Genomic DNA, 22,489 nt, shown 5'->3' with positions numbered 1-22,489 from the left:
TTTTTTTTTTTTTTTTTTTTTTTTTTTTTAATTACGGGAGGAAAGGGGAATTCCCAACTCCTTGAGAACTCCTACACAAACACACATGAATTACATATTACTTCCAACATTAACATACACCTCTATTTTGGGGTCTGTTACTGAGTGTAACAATGAAAAGGTTGCAGTATACACATTACTACATTGGTACTACAATGGGCTACATCAGTACATGTGTATACCTAGTACATTTATAAAGCATTGAGTCTCCCGTATCCGGCCAAATCCCTTATCCGGATGACCCCCGGTCCCGACTTGTCCGGATACGAGAGGTTCAACTCTATATGAATTCAGGGTATGAAACTATAACTCATTGCCCACATCTTACAGAAAACCCCCATTCGATTTGCTTCAGTGGTCAAAGAGAAATGAGGAATTTTGTAGAGGATGTCAGGAATCTCTTCCCTCCAAGTTCTGTCTATTGTATTCACACACAAGAACATCGAAGTGCTAAACTTGGAAGAATCAGACTCACGACATGCTTTACAACAATCCACATTTCTCTGTGACCGCTTAACCAAATTGAATGGGGTTTTCTGCAAAATAGAGCTAAAATGTTACATTTTAAGACCCTGAAGTAGCATTTAGACAGTTTAATCATATCGGGTGTTATCAATGCAAAAGTCTGATTGTAATTTTTTTGGGACATACTGTACTATGTTTATTTGGGCTTTGGTTTCCTTTAACTCATGCATGTAGATTGAATGGTGCAACTGACTTTTGTAACTTGTAAATGTACTCGTATAGAATGTACTCGTATAGAACTACATACAGAATTTACATTTAAAATGGAGCTTACTGTAATAAATCCTATATCTAAACAAATAATGGTGTCAAAAGTAGATTACGAGTTACATGGTGTATTCACAAATACCCTTTGTTACAGTACTTTGTGTCAGTATTGATAAGCTCAAATTGTACAGTCAAATACACAACACTGGTCACTTTCATTTGATCTCACATATATGCATGCATGCCACCATTAAAGGCATAATTTACCACTTGCAGATGAAGCAAAAACCCAGCCTTAGTGCTTCAAAAAAGTTCTAAAATGTGAGTTAGGGATAAAAACAACCAACCTGTGTTTATAAAAATTTGAAGCAGTATAATCAATGTTAAGTACCTGTATTGTTAAATATACAACATGTAAACAATAGTTGTGATAATTTTTTTTTCCAGACTTAACTGTCTACAGTTAAGGTTTAATGAGAAAGATGGTCATACTGTATCTCCTTATATTTTAGGCTTTACAAAAACAACTTTATATGGTAGGATGTTTTGTGATACAACTGACCTACACCATGCACCAAAAGTGATATCTCGAACATTTTCTAAATCACTGCTTCCAAAGGTAAACAGGACCTTTAAACACTGGCACAGTTCATTCCAAAACAATTACGACACCCTTATTTGGTTTCAAGCATCCAGATTAGATAAGCGGAAATTCATTTCCTTTCTCTTTTTCCCTTCCTTCTCTTTGCTTTAGACTGTTACACCATACACATGCTTCCACACAGTCTTACTTCATCTACTGTAAACCAAAACCTACAACTTTACAATAAATTTTCTCACTACATAATGGCTGTCTTGCCATTTTTGTACCGGAAAATAAAACTGGAGCAATTGCATGCCTTCTTTTTTCTTCCATGAGAGTGAAAACAATCAACTTGCTGATTATATTCTGTCACTTTTTGGGAAGTCTATTAAGTTTCATGAGTATTCAAAGGAAGACTTGGAAAGCTTTAATTCTGGGTCACAGATACAGCCTACATGTAGTGGCTGTATCAAGTAACATCTCAGCAATGCGGAAAGGTGAAGCACTCGGATGTTTAGGCCTACAAATGACATTTAAATTATGATAAAGCCTATTATGTAAGGAGATATCTGTATTTTTTTCAATAAACCATAACTGTAGACAGTTTAGTCTGGGAATATTTCTACTATAACTATTGTTCGCATTTTGTATATTTTTATGGATTTTACAAATTCAAATTTTTACAGTGGTTGTTTCTATCCCTAACTCACATTTTAGAACTAATTTAAAGTACTAAAATGCTGGGTTTTTATTTCATCTGCATACAAATGGTAAATTATATGCCTTTAAGTGTTAGCTTTGACTTACATTGTAACCCCAGGGCGCTCCTTGTACACAGTTATACTGTAGGAGCTTCGCGTTGGGGCTTGTAACAGTTAGCTTTGACTTTAATAATAGACATTTACTACTTCAAGGGGGAGGGGTGATTCCAAATGAGTTTACATGGTAGTTTACAGTTTTTCTAGCCTTATACATACGTAATTACACTGTAACATTAGGTCCAACAAATTACATGTTTCTCCACTTTTATACTCAAGATGTTATTTCTACTCAATTCAAAACATAAAAACAACATTACACATAGACCTACACAATAGCGCTGACATCGGTGGAAAGAGTTCAGAGGTTTTATGGATATATATCATTTGCTGGAGACTTTCGTTTTAAACACTCTAAATAATCTATAGCTAGTATTATTCCAGTCTATACCTGCCTGGCCCCATTACCTGCAGGAAGGGAGATCGTTACTTAATCAAGCTGTATTCGAGTCTACCTGCCTGGCCCCATTCCCTACAAGAAGGGAGACCGTAACTTACGATTGACATCTCCACCACAGTCAGTGGATACCAGGATACTATAGTAGTGAAGTGGATAATTCAGCTATCCACCTGTCAATTTTCTACCTGAATAACGAATCTCCTGACGTAACAAAGGTAGCATGCTCACTAATCATAGTATGTTCATACTTTTAAAAGTCATTTGAACTTACCAGAAACGGTCGTCTGCGTCTACGACTGTCCGACCTCAGCAACGACACGTTAATCAGTGTACAGAAGATGCGCCTTCTTTCGCTGCACGACTCAAATGTATCGCTGCAGCTTCTGCTTTCGCTTGTTCGTGATCGGCGACAGTGAAAAGCACTGCCACTGGATACATTGAGTCGCCGCGTACACAAACCTACGCACTGTGCTGGAAGCGGAGTATCGAAGCGGCGCCGACGACGTCCCGAATCAGCTGTCACAGTCAATGCACAGGCGGAGGTACAGTAGTGGCGCCTCGCGCTGCTGTCAAATAGAAGCACCAGAACAAGGCTCCACCACTGATCTCAGTGGCTCCACCCACACCGTTACCCGCATTGTTCACACTGCCAATGCCAGAGGGATGCCCATAATTTACGTAACCTGCTGAATAGAGAGCAGGGGGGTCGAGTAAAGCCCATTGCCCGCTGTGCGACCTGAGCTTGCGAGCTGGTGCGAGCTGGGATAAGGATGGGGTGAGGTCGCTCCAGTGGGGGAAGGGGGGGGGGGGGGGGGGCAGAGGGGGAGGGGGTAGGGGAGGGGAGGGGAGGGATACCCCCTCCCACCGTAGGGACTGTAAAAAGAGAGTACAAAAAACGCGTTTATAGAGTGAGCCACTTTCACATTGTCATTTCTCTGAAATGTATTCATTAAAAGCTTAAACGTGATCGCATTGTTCGAGCAGGGAGGTGTCTCACCTCTCTAGTTCGAGCAATGAAAATTATTCTTATATTGCTAGAAAGCATAGAAGAAAAGGAAAAATGAAAGGTTTACTAAAGATATGTTTTAGGGGGCACACTTATTATTGTCTGGAGGACGAGAGGCTACCATCTATACACTAAATTTACTCATAAGTAAATAAATTAGTGTACTGATAATAATGGTTAGTGCATTGTAATTTTCAGATATGAAATTGACAACTTTTAGACAAGAAAAGTGCCTTTATTGTTCATTTTGGTCTTTAAATAATTGATTACTTGTTACAGGAGCACTTTTTTTTTTGGGGGGGGGGGGGGGAAGTGCCCCCTCTGCCCCCCCCCCCCCCCCCCCCCTCACCCTCTTCCCGCGCCCTTGTACAGGGAGGTACAGTAATGGCGCCGCGCGCTGCTGTCAAATATAGTCTAATGGTTAAGTCTCAAAAGTTGCGGCTTCCAATAGATATCCAATTAGATTTGTTTGACCGGCTTGTTGTACCCATTCTTATTTATGGAAGTGCAGTTTGGGGATATGAAAATTTAGTACCTTTAAAGGAAGTCTGTATACTCAATAATGTAAATATTTACTGAGATTAACAAAAAATACTATGAATAGTATGGCTCTGGGAGAATTAAGTAGGTTTGAAATAACCTGTACTGTTGAGGAAAGAATGCTCAATTATTGGTTGAAGTCTATCACTGGAAAAGAGAGCAAATATTCAATCATTGTAGGTAAAATCATATCAAATTTGCATAATTACAAGATATATTCATCGCCATGGTTGTTGAAAGTTCATGATACACTTAATGAGTTAGGAATTCTTTTGTTATGAATAGCTTTGATAACGTAAATTCTTTGTGGTTTAGGTCTTCGATAAAACTAAGATTACGTGACCTATTTCGTTTTGTACAGAATTGGCAGTCGAAGATAAGAAGCAGTACATGTTGTACAAATTACAGGATCTTCAAAACGAATTCGCGTTTAGATTCATACTTGTTAAAAATTTCCTAGCGTGTTCAGACGAACTCGTGCAAAATTTCGTTATGCCAACCACAGATTGCCAATTGTGACTGGTAGTGATGTGGGAATTGAACATTGTGATCGAATTATTTGTAATTTATGTAATTCTAATAGACTCTGTGATGAATTTCACTATTTATTTGAATGCCATAGCGTGTTCAGACGAACTCGTGCAAAATTTCGTTGTGCCAACCACAGACTGCCAATTGTGACTGGTAGTGATGTGGGAATTGAACATTGTGATCGAATTTGTAATTTATGCAATTCTTTGATGAATTTCACTATTCATTTGAATGCCATACATTGACTAAATAAATTCATTAAGTCCTATTATAAAATAAGACAGAACACTTTAAAGATGTCACAATTATTCAATTCCAAAAATCGTAGTGAGTCGATAAATTTAGCTAAATTTTGTAATAAACTCCTGAAGCTCCACAATAAATAATTATTGCCTATTATTATTATTTGTTTGATATTTTTAATGTTAATTTGTTTTTACAATATTTTGTTTTATGTTATTAAATTTTTTTATCTGCGTTATTGTTGCCCTGCTATTTTAACTCTTATTTTGTTTGTCCTGCTCCTCTCTCATCCTCCCTCCCTCTCTCTCTCCCTCTCTCTCTCTCCCCTCTTGGATCCTGCACCATTCTGTATATTTTGCAGATAACATCAATTTTCTGTATTCATAATGTAATAACTCATTCGATATCTGTTCAATACAATGTTTGTTCAAATTTTCTTCAATACCCATACTTTGGGTGACACATGAAAAAAAAAAAACATTGTCATTGTCATTGTCAACTAGAACAGGGTGCTCCATCCATACCCGCATTGTTCACACTACCAATGCCAGAGGGATGCCAATGATTAACGTAATCCGCTGAATACAGAACAGGGGGAGGTGAGATCTCACCTCCATTGATAACTTGGGTCGATTAAAGCCCAATGCCCGCTGTGCGACCTGAGCTGGTGCGGGCTGGTGCGAGCCTGGAACGAGCTCCTGCGAGTGAGCTGCGGTGAGGTCGCACTATGGGCGACCAAAGTTCTTTCCCTATAGTAAATGTGTTGCAAAATCAGGGTAAATGTGGTCCAACTGAAGAGAAAATTTGTCGCAAAATCAGGGTAAATGTGTTTCAACTGAAGAGTAAATGTGTTGTCAAAAACTGAAGAGCAAATGTGTTGTCAATCAGTTGTCACAAGCAATGTACAGGGAGAACAGAGCTCTTCTACAAGGGGGCATGATTCTCGTTTCAGAACACCATTATGCACCCAGTGGCGTATCTAGGGGGGAGGGGGGCAAGGGGGGCACGTGCCCCGGGCGCCACTCCTTGGGGGAGCAAAGCAAAAAACGAAAACAAAAACGAAGAAGAAGAAGAAGAAGGAAAAAAAAAAAAAAAAAAACTCGCCCGGAAAGGGGGGGGGGGGGGGGAATGATGGGGCGGGGGGGGGGGCAGAAAACCAAATCAAACAAGATAAAAACAAAACATGATGACGCGGACAAAATGAAAATGTTTATTGTGTTCACACAAAAATTCCATGAAAATTTGGTTAAGGAATATGAACATTTTTGGCGCTCGCTCGCCAAAATTTACATAAAAAAGAAGGTAAGAACAAAACGTGATGATGACAAAATGACAGTGTCTAATGTGTTCACACATGTCATTTTATATTTAGCAGGCAAAATGTTTCATGGAGCAGCGGCTGCAATTTCTTTCGTTCTGAAGCGATCGCCAATTGGATCAAAAGAAGGCGCCAACGGTTTCGAACAAACGGAGGGGAAGGGGGGTGCAAAAAACCCCGAATCAAACATGCAGCAAAACGTAATGATGACGCGGAAATATACAAATTTCGGCTCACTCGCTCGTACTAATTTAGAGTATTTTTCAAGTCCTCAGTTTGTTGGTATAAATCGTTATCTATAAGGCCGTCACTATATCTTGATTAGAATTGTAAGATTTAATAAGCAAAAAATGACAAGAGTTTCATGATTTGTAAGCTGAAATACAAAACTTTTCGGCTCGCTCGCAAAAATTTGTATATAAAAAAGAGAAGAAGATAAGAACAAAACGTGACGATGACGCGGAAAAAATGATAATGTCTATTGTGTTCACTCGTGTCATTTTATATTTAGCAGGAAAAATGTTACACGGAGCAGCGACTGCAATTTCATTCGTTCTCAAGCGATCGCCGATTGGATCACAAGAGGACGCCAACTGCTTCGAACATACGGGGGAGGGGGGCGCAAAAAAAAATAAAAAAGATAAGAAAAAAAACGTAATGATGACGCAGAAATATATACAAATTTCGGCTCACTCGCTGGTACTAATTTAGAATACTTTTCCAAGTCCTCAGTTTGTTGGTATAAATCGTTATCTATAAGGTCGTCACTATACATGTGAGATTTAATAAGCAAAAAATGACAAGAATTCCATGTTTTGTAAAAGCTGAAATACAAAAATTTTCGGCTCGCTCGCTGCGCTCGCTCTCCAAAATCTATATATAAAAAAGATAAGAACAATACGTGATGATGACGAGGACATATACAAATTTCAACTCACTCGCGCGCACTAATTTAGCGCATTTTTTTAAGTCCTCAATTTTTTGGTATAAATCGTTATCTATAAGGCCGTCACTATATCTTGATTAGAATTGTAAGATATGGTAAGCAAAAAATGACAAGAATTCCATATTTTTTAAGCTGAAATACAAAAATTTTCGGCTCGCTCGCTGCGCTCGCTCGCCAAAATCTATAAAAACTCATTACATCTAAATCACCCTCAAAAGATCCCTTTTAAGTGCTTGAAAAAGCATCATGTGGACTTTGTTTAAAGTCCCTACCGGGATGGGGTTGGGGTTGAACATTTTTTGAGAAATTAGGGGCGTAATTTTCGTGCTTGCCCCGGGCGCCGTTTTCCCTAGATACGCCACTGTATGCACCAATCTGGTGTATAGCTCATCCTTCTTCACCAGCAGATCTGTCAGAGACTGGAACCACCTACCAGTAGACCCGGCTGACTCACCCTCCCTCGAGGCATTCAAGTCGCTCTTGAGGGAGATGTAACTGCAGCTCGTATAATAAATTATGGATTTTACTTTGTTGTAAATACACTTCTAGGGGATTTTGACTGATGGAGCACACATACGGCTGTACACTCTCACACAATGACAGTGCGTATATTATAATCTTCAAGCATGAAGCTGCACTTCCAACCCAGCGAAAGAAGAAGGTATGGTAGTGGCGCCGCGCGCTGCTGTCAAAGAAGGAACCAGAGCAGGGCTCCACCTACACCCGCATTGTTCACACTGCCAATGCCAGAGAAATGCACATGATTTATGTAACCCGCTGAATAGAGAGCAGGGAGGTCCATTAATGACTCGGGTCGAGAAAAGCCCAATGCCCGCTGTGCGACCTGAGCTTGCGAGATGGTGCGAGCTCCTGCGAGCTCCTGCGAGCTGCGGTAAGGTCGCAGTGTGATGAGCGACCAAAGCTCGCACCAGCTCGCACCAGCTCGCACCAGCTCGCAAGGTTTTGGACATGTTCAAAAAATCTTGCGACCTGCGGTTAGCTCGCACCAACTCGCAATCAGGTCGCACAGTGGGCGATCCCAGCTCGCAGCAGCTCGCAAGCATTCAAGCCTATACCTGCTCGTCCTCCTGCGAGCTGTGGTGAGGTCGCAAAGTGGGCGCCCAACGGTCACAACCAAGGTCACAGCAGATCGCAGTAGCTCGCGGTGGCAAACAATGTGAGGTCGCTGGAGGTCGCAAGGTTCTGGACATGTTAAAAAAAAAATATTGCGACCTCCAAGCTCGGTCGCGACAACTCACAAGCAGGTCGCACAGTGAACGACTCCAGATCGGCCTATATCGCACGCCTGGCAAGATCGCACACGTTCAGGTCTACATGCTCGCCCATCCAAAAAGGGTATAAAATTCATAGAATTTGTGGGAAAGCTGATTTTTAGAAACGAATTCTAGTCCAATTATATGTTAGTCTAATGAGAAAGATTGGGATCTTATAAGTAAGCACTTTGATCAAAAATTGAAAATATTTAGGAAAGTTAAATTGTGAAGTTTCACTAATTTCTGCAGAACAGTTCTAGTACAGTTGATATTAATAATTCATACAAATGAGTGAGTTGATGACGTCATCGCCTCTCAATTTCATTGCTATAGTGTAAAAAAAAAATGGCCAAAATTCAATGTGTAAAGTGTAAAACATGATGCCATTCCTGCATGAATAATTAAGATAATGATCAGGTGAAACATATCAGGATTTGAGACCCAGGCAAACTTGCGTTTGAATGAAAACCTCAAATCTGAATAATAATGTACAACCTATATGCCAAGTTGTGAGGAAATGGCACCATCACGTTTTGCATAATTCGTATGTGCTGCTCACAAACTGTTTCCTTAAGAATTACCAAATTTAAAAATGTCATAACTTCATTATTTTTCATCCAATGCTGATCAAGTTTTCGTCGTTTTTGCTAGAAAATTTCATCCCTTCTTTTCAGACTAACTTTCAACTGCACTGTAATTTCCATTTCAGGTATATCCTTTAAGGCAACAATGTAAGAAAATGTCTCTTCCATTAAGATTCCCATATTATCGCCAGATCCTGAGCAGTAAAGCTAATACTTTGGGCAGTGGTACAGGAACCAAGTCTTGCACTACAATGATATTTTGGAGGCAGTCGGGTACCATAACAGGTAGCCTTTTGTCAAGGCCCTCTCGCTGTATGGTGAAGAGAGCCCGAGCGCGACAGCGCAACTCCACTCAGCTGGGCTCGCTTCGCTTGCCCATTACAGCGAGAGGGCCTTGACAAAAGGCTACACAACAGGCAGACAGGCTGAATGATACACGCCTTAAAATTAAATAACAACAACAACAACAACGACAGGCCTCCAAGCTGGACCTGTGGTATTGAACCGCTAATTATATGGTTGACCTGCAGTGCAGAAACCCTCGGGGGGAAAAAGTTCAAAAGGTGATGATAATGATAAACAAACATACCAAAAAAAAAAAAAAAAAAAAAAAGATAAAGCAAGCCTGACCAAGTGACCAGTTCTGTAATGTATTCAGATTTTAGGCAGGGCTCGACACTAACGGTGGTCCGGTGGCCCGGGGCCACCAAAATTGAAAGTCGGGCCACCAAAATGTTTTGAAAAGTACGTCAATTAATTCGTAACTTTTTGCGCCGGAAATTAGCAGTTATATTTGTTTAAAAGATGGATGAAAAGGACTGAATGAGTGCCTGAGAGTGAGTGTTGCGAGTTTGTTGATGTTTATTTATGAGTAGATGTATGTCCAACTTCCAATTCTTACTATGACTGGATAAAACTTAGATATTATTGACTCATTAAAAAAAAACAGGACTTTTAATGTTTTTTTTATTGTTTTTTTTTTCGGGGCCACCAAATTTTTCTCTCGGGCCACCAAAAATTTGAAATTGAGGATTTTGGTGGCCCCATCGGGCCACCAAACAAAAAAGTTAGTGTCGAGCCCTGTTTTAGGCATGCCTTAAACTGCTCACAATTTGCCCTTAACAACCACAAATCTTGCCGGAGACTTGCCCGACCTAGGAACATAAGCCAGTTCGGAGTTCTACTTTGGGCATGAGGAGAAAAAGGTCGTTCGTATACCAACAGGCATGCTGGTTTTTAAATTCACTTGGATAAGCAACTGATGTATTATTCATGTGATCCCCGATTATGCTGCTTGCCAGCACGGGGTCATCCCACTAGACCGACACCCACGAGTCATACAGCCCACGAGTTCGACATTGAAAAAAAAAAGTCCATGAGTCATGCAGTTCACGATTCATACAGCCCATGAGTTCGACACCAGGTAAAAACAGCCCACGAGTTCGACAGATACAACACGGACTTAATGTGTCGGTCTCGTGTGCCTTGTTAGCTTAGTGTCGAACTAATGAGTTGCATGATTCGTGAGGGCTGTATGACTTGTGAGCTGTATGACTCGTGGGTGTCGGTCTCGTGACGTGGACCCGCCAGTACGGTTACAGCTCGTTATTCCGAAGGTTCGTTATTCCGAAGGCTCTTTATTCCTAAGATTCGTTATTCCGAAGGTTCATTGTTCCGAATTTCATTTTCGGATTAAGCGATCTTCGGAATAACGAACCTTCGGAATAACGCCACAAATTTTCGGATTAACGAACCCTTTTTCATTTTCGGATTAGCGAACCTCTAGGTAAAGGAAATTTGCGTGTTTCGGATTAACGACCCTTCGGAATAACGAACCTTCGGAATAACGAACAGCACCCGCCAGTACATCCACCTGACAGCGAAAGTGGTACTATAGTATTTGGCAATATAATAGAAAGAGATTGTTAATCCATGCAATGCAAAGTAATGAAATGGATGCTTTCCCAAGTGTTAATTGACGGATCATTCTGGTTATATGCTATGGTCTACGCAAGTTCATTCTTCGTTTGAACAGGACTCATGAATCCCATAAATTGTTACATATATCTTATGCATTATGTCGCTCTGAAAACGAGTAGCGCCCCTAACCGACTGAGAGAGAGAAAAAAAAAGGAGAAAAAAAAAAAAGAAAAGAAATGTCATTCGTATCAATGCGCCCATGAACTAACACCGAACTGGCTCTAGTTTGGTTTCCAGACCCCTTGCCACTTGAAGAAATCATGGGGGGATCGGTCGTTTGCACATGCTGGACCTTACCTGTGGAATCAGTTGCCTCAAGCTATCCGTCACATTTCGAATGTTGACTCTTTTAAAGTTGCCCTCAAGACTCATTTGTTCATGACCATTTTCCTGTAGAATTGTATATTATGATGCATTTTTTTTTTCATTATCATTATTGTGTCATTCATTTTCATGTGCATGTTTGTGTAAGGATTTTTGTATTTCATAACTTACTACTTCTACTGCGCCTTGAGCACATTAACTATGTGGAACTGGCGCATTGTAAGTACCCTGTATTATTATTATTATTATCATTATTGTACTCCTCTCACGAAATGTGCCTCCACTGCGAAGTCGGTGCCCTTGAACCCGATACTTTTTTTTTGGTCGTTTGAAAGCGTTAATATTCTGGGAAGGTAATTAGTACAAACGGACGGTCTGGAAGTCAGACTAAACTGGCTCATTCCTCCCTCAATGAGAGGGAGCAGGTGAATGATAGGTTAATGTTTCGTTACTAGGCAGTTGGAAAAGAAACATCATTATAAATTGTGATAAATTACACAGACGGTCTATTCTTCGATGAAAAGCCATTATCGCGCTCCCTCATTGGACACACGCCAAGTTCGGTGTGCGGAAGAATGCGCAATTCGCATATTTTTCGACCATGCACGCATGCGTGGAAGGAAATAGGTCAAAAGACATTTCCCAGGGAGCGAAGTCGCCGTGCGATCGCGAAGAGGTCACACAGTGGGCACCGAATTAAAAGAGGTCACACAGTGGGCACAGAAGAGATCGCGCTCACTCGCGGTGATCTTGTGCGATCTGGTGCGATCTATCAACTCGCGCCAGATCGCAGGCGCAGGTCGCACAGTTGGCGGACTGATCAGAATATACGTGACAGGTGATAACAGTCTGTACAAAATCTCCAAAATTTCAGCAATATTGCAGCGTAGTTTTTTCTCCCTTATTGATTTGAATTGTTTTTAAATGAAAAGAAGATACCAGTATTAAATGTTCAGTAGATATTAGGCGCAGAATAAATATTCACAACTGAATGAATCGCGCCTTAAAAATTAAAATAACAACAACAACGCATTCATTGACGCGATTACATGCGGCAATCTGAACATGGAATAACTTAAATCATGAAATAATGCGTAAAGCATGAAGGTGATTTTTATTATCTTCATTATTGCTCTTTCGCATTATAGGTGACATCATAATATTATCTTCAGATTTATGGGTCAACGTATATCATGAAGGTTGGAGGGGGTATAAGTGACCTTGTAACAATGACAGAACACAAGCATCATCCCAGCCATTTAGCGTTGCTGAGCATGGTGCTCCTCCTGCGTTTATACCATGTTCTGGTACGTTCACACCATGTTCCACGGCAGCCTCGTTTGCCCGCTAAGTATTGCGCCGTGGCAGATGGGATATCATTATTCTCCTGCTTTGCCGCCGTATTCTATTTTTTAATACTAGTTTCAGATCTCGCTCCGGTGAACATCCGTACCTGTAGCTATCAGACACCGTTTTTGTTTTTTGGCTTTTTTTTTTTTTTTCACAGCGTCTGGTTAGGCTAGACTGCACAATATTTTCCGTCGCATGCCACTACGGAAGATTTGTTACCTGCTGTCAGTGTCACGCTTTGTTGCGTTCAACCCGTTCTAATACGGTCTACAATGGTTCTCAATAGCACCGGGACAGCCGTGACATTTTTTTTTTTTTTTTTTTTGACAGTTGAAAAATCTGAAACGGCATCCACGGCAATCATGGTCTGTCACATTATTCCCCATCTCGTCCTATCTAGTTGTCTCATGTTCATTCCGTTTTGTCAACGGCGGCCTGAAAAGAGACTGACGTGCTCGCCGGGAACGATAGTGTAAACGCATCATTCCCGCTGGTCACGACATTGGAGGAACTTTCACCACCGTACTTGCTGATGACTGATAGAGAATTGCTTCTCCTAAGTGCCATGTCTGATTGCAAGTGTGGAAAGTTGAAGAATTTCAAAGCAAGACTCGATCCTCGCAACCGTCTCACTGACACAACATTAACAGACGACAGTCGCGTGAATCAACGTCAGAGATGAAAAAGGATACTAGGGGATCGAAAATATCTAACCACTCTATCATGAGGGTTCAAAAGAGGGCATATCCACTCTAAATAGAGGAATATATATATATATATATATCTTCGTGGTGGTTTGGATTATGATTATATACACACAGCAACAACAAAAAAATCATCTTTCTCAGTTTATTTGGCTAATTTTAATGTTTTATATACCATGTTAAAGCTAATTTTAGTTGGTTATCAACCTAGTAGATCAATGAAAAGGGAAACTTTACGCATGAGTGAACACATTCATTTTCTCTTCAAGACACAAAAGTAGAAATTGAATAAATGGACAAGTTGTCATTCATACGTATGTGTTCTTCCACATAACACTGAGAACAAAAGACGAATTCAACACACTAAGAAATGCAAATCAGTTTGAAAAAAAAAAAACAGCCTGTGATTTCCATGTCTCCGTAACCCTCCGAAGATAAAGGTAAAACATAATGGAGAAAAATTAAGAATCCTCTGTCAAAGCCATATTCAAAAGACACAAGAGAAGAATTTGCAATAGTGACAAAGATGGTAGAAATTTGAAATATTATTCCAAATTACGAAAATTGTAAATACAATGTATTTGCCGAGTGTAACACATCATAATACAGTGCACTCCTGTTTCCATTTACACGGTTGTAACAAAAATTTTTGATATAATAAATATGCAGGTCCACAAATTATCATCCAGATAACTTTTATACACTTTATTTGTTCAGATATAACGAAATTTTGACTGATAATGAAAGAAAACAGCTGGTCCAGAGGACTTCGTTATAATGGAAGTCGCTTGGATCATATAAAATTGCCAATGTCTTTAGGAAATCAAGGTGATTACAGCAAAGCAACATGAATTTGTCATAATCTGTAGTTTCTGACATTGGATTATTTCAGAATGATCTTTGTAGTATGTAATCCAGGATGTTGATATTTTCATCTATCAACTGTTTATTTTTTCCTGTATTGTTTCAATATTTGTGATTTGCGTTTGTATTGTGCGGGGCCTCCACAATGCACTGTTATATGCATCTATGTCTATATCTATCTATACATGAATATATATGTGTGTATACATATATATATATATATATATATATATATATATATATATATATATATACATATATATATATATACATGTATACATTATACACATATGTACGCTGTATATACATTATATATTCACTTATACATGTATAAGGTTTACTGTAAAACCATAAATATTCGAAGCATGAAACTTTCACAAAATCTGGTACATGTATTACATTACGTGTATAACCAGAGCGACATACATGTATTTGGGAAATCTGGCAGATTCTTCATTACAGCAGAGTTGCACAAACTTGTCACACCTAATGATTTCACTATGCTGCATGTATTGAAATTGTTTTATACACACACACATAAACGCACAGTGTGCACATTTGCTTTGCACATATGAAAAATTTAATGTGAAGACATGGATACACATTTCAAAGAAAAACTACAAGACACAAATTACATACAGAAAACTTGTCTACACAGTATTTACATTTATTTAACAGATCTGGTCTGAGTGGCTAATGTTCATCAAGAGATGATACCAAACTATGCACAATCAATCCCCCCCCCCCCTTAACAACCAAAAAAAATCATAACATGCAGAATAAGTTTTAAGGGTAATTTCAGATGCATTAAGTGTTAGTCTGAAAGGAAGAGTAAAATCTTACAAGCACAACAGTAAAAAATTGATTGAAATCTGATAAGATATAACATGTATAAGGAAATTATGAATTTGTAAAGTTTCACTGTTTCATAAAACGGTTCTGATACACTCAACATGAATATGCAAACAGTGAGTTGATTATGTTATCATCTCACATCTTGCCATATAGTTTGTAAATAAATCTCAAAATTTCCTAATTCAAACATTCAAACAAAATTGTGCCTCAGTCTCAAATCAAAATTAATTGAACTGATCATTATTTTTTGAAGATAATTCAGTCAGGACTAGCATTATGTTTTACACTCTTGTACATTGCAGCACAATTGATTTTTTTTTTTTCTTTGGTCATTATTTTGTACAAAATATGTGACCGGGCACCATCAGCTCACTCATTTGCATATTCATGCCTTATTCGCGCCAACCGTTTGAGGGCATTTTTCACAAAAATTAGCAAATCTTTAAACTTCAGAACTTTGACACTTTGATTATGATAGAAATTTCACTGCTGTTTTTGAGAAAAGATCTTCCTTTTCAGAGTGATTTTCAGCTGGTTCAGAATTCCCCTTTAATCTGCCAGATATACCATGAAAACAAGGAAAATCAGGAAATCAATCTTAGGTAACTCTATCAGGCTTTCATGGTGAGTGGTCATATATTTTCAATTTTTTTTATCAGAAGGATTCAATGAAAAGATATGGTGTCAATTACTGTCATGGCAAAATATCTGTATGAAAAGTAGATGTACAAATTACATGACAGTTTAACTTTATACAAACATGTGTAACAAGCATGTAAACTGATACTCTCACGAGTGAAAGATGGACACCCCTGCAATCCTACAAAGTAACTTGAACCGACATATGACTGATATGTCTTACAGTAAAAAGAAACATGCATTGTAAGTTTGCATTGTGCCTCTAAGTCCCATGACCACATATTCTTTGTTCATTGTTGACATTGGAATCACTGTTGATGAGGGCGCTATTCTTTCAGTCTTCGAAGCGTTCTTGCCAATCCTGGTGGAGCAAGAGAAAGGGGTGACTTCTCCTCCTAAAAAAAAAATTAAAAAAAAGTGCACAAAAGCTCTGATCCAGATAATCGAAACCAAGACGATATTGATCATTTATATGAATTTCACTGAAAATGTTCTCACTAAAACTATTTCCTTTGCTTTTGAAATGAAACAATGAAGACAGAAAGTTTAGGTAATACTAGCAAGCTGACCAACACTGACCACATATAGTGTAGATTTTGGGATCTCTCAATGCAATTAACACTTTTTCCCCTATACTTAAAAAAAAAAAAGATTCACCCAGCTTTCATGACAAAACAAGGGGATTTTACACTAGTCAGTATCCACTAATCATTAGGGTTGCTGAAAGTTTTTTCTGATTTCATTCAGGATGACTATCTAAGAGAGTAAAAAAAAAAAAGAAAACATGTAAGAGTTCTTTTTACCATGTGACTTTTAGGGACACCTCTATTCAAGTAACTGTAAAACAAGATATATTCGCAACACGAAATTTTCACAAATTGGAGCCGATGGCCATTTTTGCAGACTGAAATTTTTGTGAATTTTCACTGGCATTCAATGCATTCAATGTGGACAAAAACTCTTGCATGCCTTTCAATTTGGTGAATGTTGGCTCTGATGAAATTGGCAAAAGTAAAATGCACACGAACATTCCTTAATTGTTCTACAGTATATCAGGCGCGGTGGAGCACCCCAATTTGCATCTCATTATCGCCCCGTTCTATTTGAATTTCCAACGGGCATCCACGGCTGCCCGAAACTGTGTGCATGAAAAAGTCAAATCTTTACCTTCTCCTTGTGCCGCTATGCGTGCCGCTAGTAAACTCAAACTTCCCACACTATCTAAGTTTTTAAAAACCTTCCTTTTGATGAAAAAATTATGAAATTTGCTGCACTAGAACTTGAGATATTAAAGCGTTTTGAAAATCACCTCTCGCAAAACATGCTCTCTGTTTTTTTCCGACTGGACTATGGCCGGGCTCCAATGTGTCCGAAATTGGCAACATAAGTTTATCAGGCCTCAATCCATATATGGTGAAAGTTTTCGCTTGGTTCCACCTGTACTTTTTGAGAAATCAACTTGTTTCTACAGGGTTTGGAATAAAAAATTGTAGTCAGCGGAACAATTGAAAATGACGTCATTTCTTTTCCCGTAATATTGGGCATGCATGGTACGTGAGATTCAGGATTTCGTGCTCATTGTTGGTTTGCATGTGACGCAGTCTATTTTGCTGAGTGTCGCACGGCGGTGACTGCTGAGCTGCTGCCGCGCACGCTGCATGTAGCAAAGCGTTGTGTGTGCTGTGACATGCAGCGCTACAGTCACGCGATTATATATACATGGGACCGACCTGTACGCTTTGCGTTCGTGTCATTTTTGACATCACCTTCTATTTTTTTCCGACACAACCATGGCCGGGAATATTACGGTATGACATTTAAAATGCAAGCAGATAAATAAATTTCGGTGTACTTTGTTCGAATGGCGCTCTGGTTGCACAATCACACTTCGTGAATTTTAGGATGATTTTCGATGCATATTTTTGGTAATTTTGCTCGCCAGGTTTTCGCTAAAATTTCACATTTTATCATTGTCAAATCCTTTAATATGTTATATGTGCATATTCGGACATGTTTTCAAATTCAAACTAACTCAATTTTAATCCGAAAATAGGTTTCCTTAAATTGTTATTAGCTTGAGAAGTTGTTTACTTTTTCTCAACTACGCGAGTACATGTTGTTTACTTTATGCAAATAAGGCTCGGCTGCCGATGGATTTCTGAGAGATAATTGGGGTGCTCCACCGCGCCTGATATGAGCACAAACCTTGTTTAAGATGTCTAAACTTGCTCCATGTTCTACTAATGTGGTGGCTGCTTCTTTCCGTTCTTCCTCACATGCCAAGTGACTTAGAGAGGACAGAGATATAAACAATAGTACAGATTTTAAAAAAAGAGTGAAACAATTTCAAACACTTTGATTACACCTTCTATCAATATGAATAATTCCAATTAATGTTTGACAGCTGATATTAATCTTTACAAACTCGTAAAGTAAAATTTAAATAATCTTCATTAATTAGCATAATAGCATTATATATGCTGCAAAATTTACTTCACAACTGAATTGCATATTGCATCCAGCAGTTTCTTTCTGAGAGGAAAAATATTTGTTTCTCATTTTGACAGTGCCAGTACGATCAATTCAATCACAAGCAACACTGTCTTGTGAGTCCTTATTGGCAGTAGAGCCAAATCTACCATAGTAGATTTGATGATTAGGAAAATTGAAAAATGGGAACAGAAGTTTCACATCTTTTGCATCATTGGAGAAAGCTACAAATAACTATTTTCCGAAGACCAAATATACCAAAAATAAATGCAGATATAAACACAAGTTTTTACATGCCAGGAGTGTTGCATTTGCTGAGAGTAGCAAAGGCTCAACAATGCCCTCTTTAGTTTGAATGTGAATGATTATTGTAATATTAATTAGTTTCAGATTTGGTATTTGATTTGAGTACTGCTGTATTTTGTCTCATCAGTTCAAATGGATTGAATTACACTGATATACAATCAGTATGACAAGCAAGAAACAAATTCAAGTTGTAGGTCACCGACCCTTGAGGGTTTATTTTTAGTACTTAGACGTATAGGCGAGATCAAAAAGAATACACACATTCAAGCAAAAAGAAATAAAATGGAAAAAAATAAACTCACAGAGGAGTGTTTCCCTGTTTGTCTGTGGCATCCACTCGGCAGTTGAACTGCAGAAGAAGCTTGACAATCTCCAGATTCCCCTTCGAGGACGAACGATGGAGGGGTGTGGCCCCGTTTCCATCGCTGATGCTCGGATCTGCACCATTGTCAAGGAGGAGTTCTGCCACCTGAATACAGATGGAGATAGAATGATACTCGCATAACTTCACATAATTTAATATCACAGTTTCACTGACATCATCAAATTGCAAGTATAACTTTTAATGGTTGTTCCTCATGACACACACACACAAAAGCTTATGCAACATAAAAACAACAAACACATGCAGACTATATTCAAAGTACTACTACATTAGCATGCATTCAGTATGCACGCACATTTCAATCATCTGTCAAACTGCGGCGAGATCTTACTTCAATCCTGTCCCTTGAACAGGCGTAGTGCAGTGGCGTTTGGCCCGTGTGGTTGACTACGTTGATTTCTGCCTTCTGACCAATCAGAGCGGAGACGATACCTGCATGACCAACAGAAGCTGCGATGTGCAGAGGACTCCAGCCAGACTGAATTTCATCCCAGGTTACCATGGAGAAGAAAATTTAAATACACAGAAAACTTATTGTTCAGGTGATTCTCCCTACAACCGGATAAAAATGGTTACCTTTAAGTGCTTTTCATGATAACTGATCCCTGCAACATCAGCGAATGAATTTGATAAATAATCTTTTAAAGTCTAACTTTTATCATGATCACTATAGAAGCATACATATCAATTTAAAATCAGAGAATACAGCACTTATCCTAGTCAAGCATATGGAATTATCAATGCTGATTTGATAGAAAAAAGACTTGGTACTGCCAATCAAAGATGACAGAGCAGGTATATCAGCCAAGAAATGCTGTAGATATTCTTTATACATTTGAATTTAATAATGAAACACACTCTCACTGGGATATCACTTTAAGGGGATAAACTAAATATCACACTTCCTTGGGTTACCTGATGGAAAGTGACAATACAACATAACATGATTGCAACTGTCATATAAATATCCTCTTTGAATTAGGGACTTGTGACCAAGAAAAGTGATTGTAAGGTCATTACAAGCAGCCTTCCATCTAAGAATGACATTTCAACATCATAAATGCTTGTTGTTTTTTTGTGATGGTACTCTGGAAATGTGACTTACATCATCAACAACATTTACAGGAACACCCTTCTCCAAAAGAAACTCGACCACCTCAAACTTGGCTCCTGAGGCTGCCCAATGGAGGGGCATTCTCTCATTCTGCAATACAAAAGAACAAATTTTGACTTGTTTAATGTTGTGTAGGTATAATCAAATTTCATGACTACCGGTACTAGTAAAGACTCAAGCCCTGTTTTAACAGACCTTACCCTGAAAAACATTGGGACAATGTCCGGACAACAGAATTCCTCGCCGCGGGCAATAATACTGCAGGAGAAAGCAAGGGGTATGGTTGGACCTACTGCTCATCGACCGCCTAATTTTTATTTGCTTGATAAGAATATTTAACACTGAAATTCACGTAAAAACTTGACCTTCGTGATTGAGAAAATCCAGCGCTATCAAATGCTGTTGTTCCCTTTTCAATTCAAAGTTTCAGTGCAAAAACATTGCCGTCAAACTTGAGTGGCCTCTCTTCAGCTCCCCGCGGTGCCGCTCCTTATTGAGATCGACCGCTGTTTTTTGCATTGACAATGCACGCAAACCAAGTTGCATTGAACACCATGTTGTACGAAGCTTTTTAGAAAATGCATTGACATAACATGGTGATTCGGTTGAAATTTTCATTTGAAATTTTGTCCTTGATTAAAACCATTAATGAACAGTGAATTTTCGAGTTTTCCCACACATCCTCATCAACGGTCAAAGCCAATACATTTTTATGTGCTCTTCGCGCAGTGCAGTGCATACTTGGCGTTCTGTGCGCCAAAACGACGCGGTTGGTTTCAAAAAGGGTGGTCGATATGTACTAGGGTTACCATACTCGTTGATACTGTTTTTTGCAGAGACACACACCAAAAATCTCCTCTGGGTAGATTTCCATAACCTACCCATTTATTCGTGAAGGGGGCCTGGGTGCAGTTACAATTTATGGACAGGATTGGCATATGACACACAAATCCTCTGTATGATGGATTGACTTGCTGGGCAGAAACAGTAATTTCACGTCAACTTTCATTCAGTCTTGAAGAGTATGAGTAATTTGTAGATCAAGTTATGAGATGAATAACTTAGGCTAGGGCCGTCAAATTATGTCTCGACTCAATAATATCGTATTCCAAGTACGACAAGATATTAACATGAAAAAAAAAAAAAAAAAAAAAAAACTCTCAATAGTATCGCCCCGTGCGTTGCTGGGTAACGCTCGCGCATGCAGCTGCAAGCCTCCTCGCTGCGCAAAAGACTAGCCATAGCGCTAACACGCAATTTAGTGAATGGGACCACACTGTGGTGCAGCCATGATACATACATCATCCAGTTTAGAGAGCAGACTTTTATCAGTTGTTGCTTTGTGCCTCAGAATGTTGACATCACCCCCATACGCAAGCTTCCAGACGCCTTCAGTAGCCATGGTGACAATAGAGATTTCATGAGATGTCGGCAAATATTATTATCAAGGCAAATTTTGAGAATATCGGGTAATGACAATGCACTATTGCATGTGCGCTGCACTAGCAGACTATAATCACACAAGAGCTGTATCGCGCCATCAAGCGTTGAAAAGGAAATTATAATGCCCCTCACGACTGTCTCCAAAGGCCCGCACGTCCACCACCTACACATACAGTAGTAGGCCTACCGGTAGGGCAAATACTTTTTGTATATATATATATAAAAAACAAAAACAAAAAAAAAAAAAAAAAAAAAAAAAAAAAGGAGGACATTTTATTTTCGTTTTAAGTTCATCACAATCATAAGTTTGCATGTACTATAGAATTTTAATCAACTCCATCGGCTACGTAGTAAATCATTTCAATCAATGAATCCCAAGTCGAATCCTCTAAACTGCGTTAATAACAAGTAAATATTAGTAAAATGGCACGAACGTCATAACTCATTCTAAGTGAACAATAGGGCCTACATACAATAAAACACTGTGGGTAAAAAAAAAACAAACAAACAAACAAACAAACAAACAAACAAACAAACAAACCCAACCTTCATTCTTTGATGAAACCATGATATTGGAAGCATATGATATAGGCCTATAGGCCTAAATGACGCGTAAAATTCATGTCATCATCAAATGATTCTTCCATTTGTAGGTCGTACACATGTCACTACTAAATCAAGTTTGTTTTCACCAGCAATTTAGGGCCTGTAATATTTGTGTTTGATAGTACGGAAAGCATGGGTACAAAGTGTTTGGTTCATGGAATTTATGTGAAAAAAGGCCCATTAATGGAAATTAACCCTTTTTGAAATTTCATTTTTCAAATAAGCACAAGTTTATTTCACACACATACCTATGAACAAGAATTTAATGTGGCACACATGTTGATATAATATGATTGGGAGACTTGCGAAGGTGGTATGAACGTCATGCGATTACGTGCGCCATAAAATGTGTAAAATATGATTTATCTTGCAATTTCCTTGAAGTTATGCTCACTGCTTTATCATTACATTTCGA

General features: G+C 38.8%; 1 protein-coding gene across 1 annotated transcript; it reads right to left on the bottom strand.

Annotated features, from left to right (window-relative positions):
* Window positions 1-14,685: 14,685 nt before the first annotated feature.
* Window positions 14,686-21,518, bottom strand: LOC140231602 (uncharacterized). The gene is made up of 6 exons (XM_072311753.1): window positions 21,326-21,518; window positions 20,017-20,115; window positions 19,243-19,389; window positions 18,829-18,995; window positions 17,936-18,017; window positions 14,686-16,125 (listed from the first exon to the last, which is right to left on the bottom strand). Exons 1-6 carry the CDS (start codon window positions 21,425-21,427, stop codon window positions 16,057-16,059), a joined length of 666 nt encoding a protein of 221 aa, XP_072167854.1. The 5' UTR covers window positions 21,428-21,518; the 3' UTR covers window positions 14,686-16,056.
* Between the last annotated feature and the right edge of the window lie 971 nt (window positions 21,519-22,489).

The sequence above is a fragment of the Diadema setosum genome, chromosome 8 (assembly GCF_964275005.1).
Source record: "Diadema setosum chromosome 8, eeDiaSeto1, whole genome shotgun sequence".
Lineage (NCBI taxonomy): Eukaryota > Metazoa > Echinodermata > Echinoidea > Diadematoida > Diadematidae > Diadema > Diadema setosum.
Note: the sequence above shows the minus strand (reverse complement) of the source record. Positions and strands in the feature narration are given on the sequence as shown.

Bases quoted from the DNA above. Each gene is read 5' to 3' on its own strand.
- LOC140231602 (XM_072311753.1), bottom strand. From the start codon at position 21,427: ATGGCTACTGAAGGCGTCTGGAAGCTTGCGTATGGGGGTGATGTCAAC. The intron at 18,996-19,242 runs GTAAGATCTCGC...ATCTGTATTCAG, and splicing joins GTTCAAGGGACAGGATTGAA to GTGGCAGAACTCCTCCTTGA. The intron at 16,126-17,935 runs GTTTGTGCTCAT...TTTTTTTTTTAG, and splicing joins GTTTAGACATCTTAAACAAG to GAGGAGAAGTCACCCCTTTC.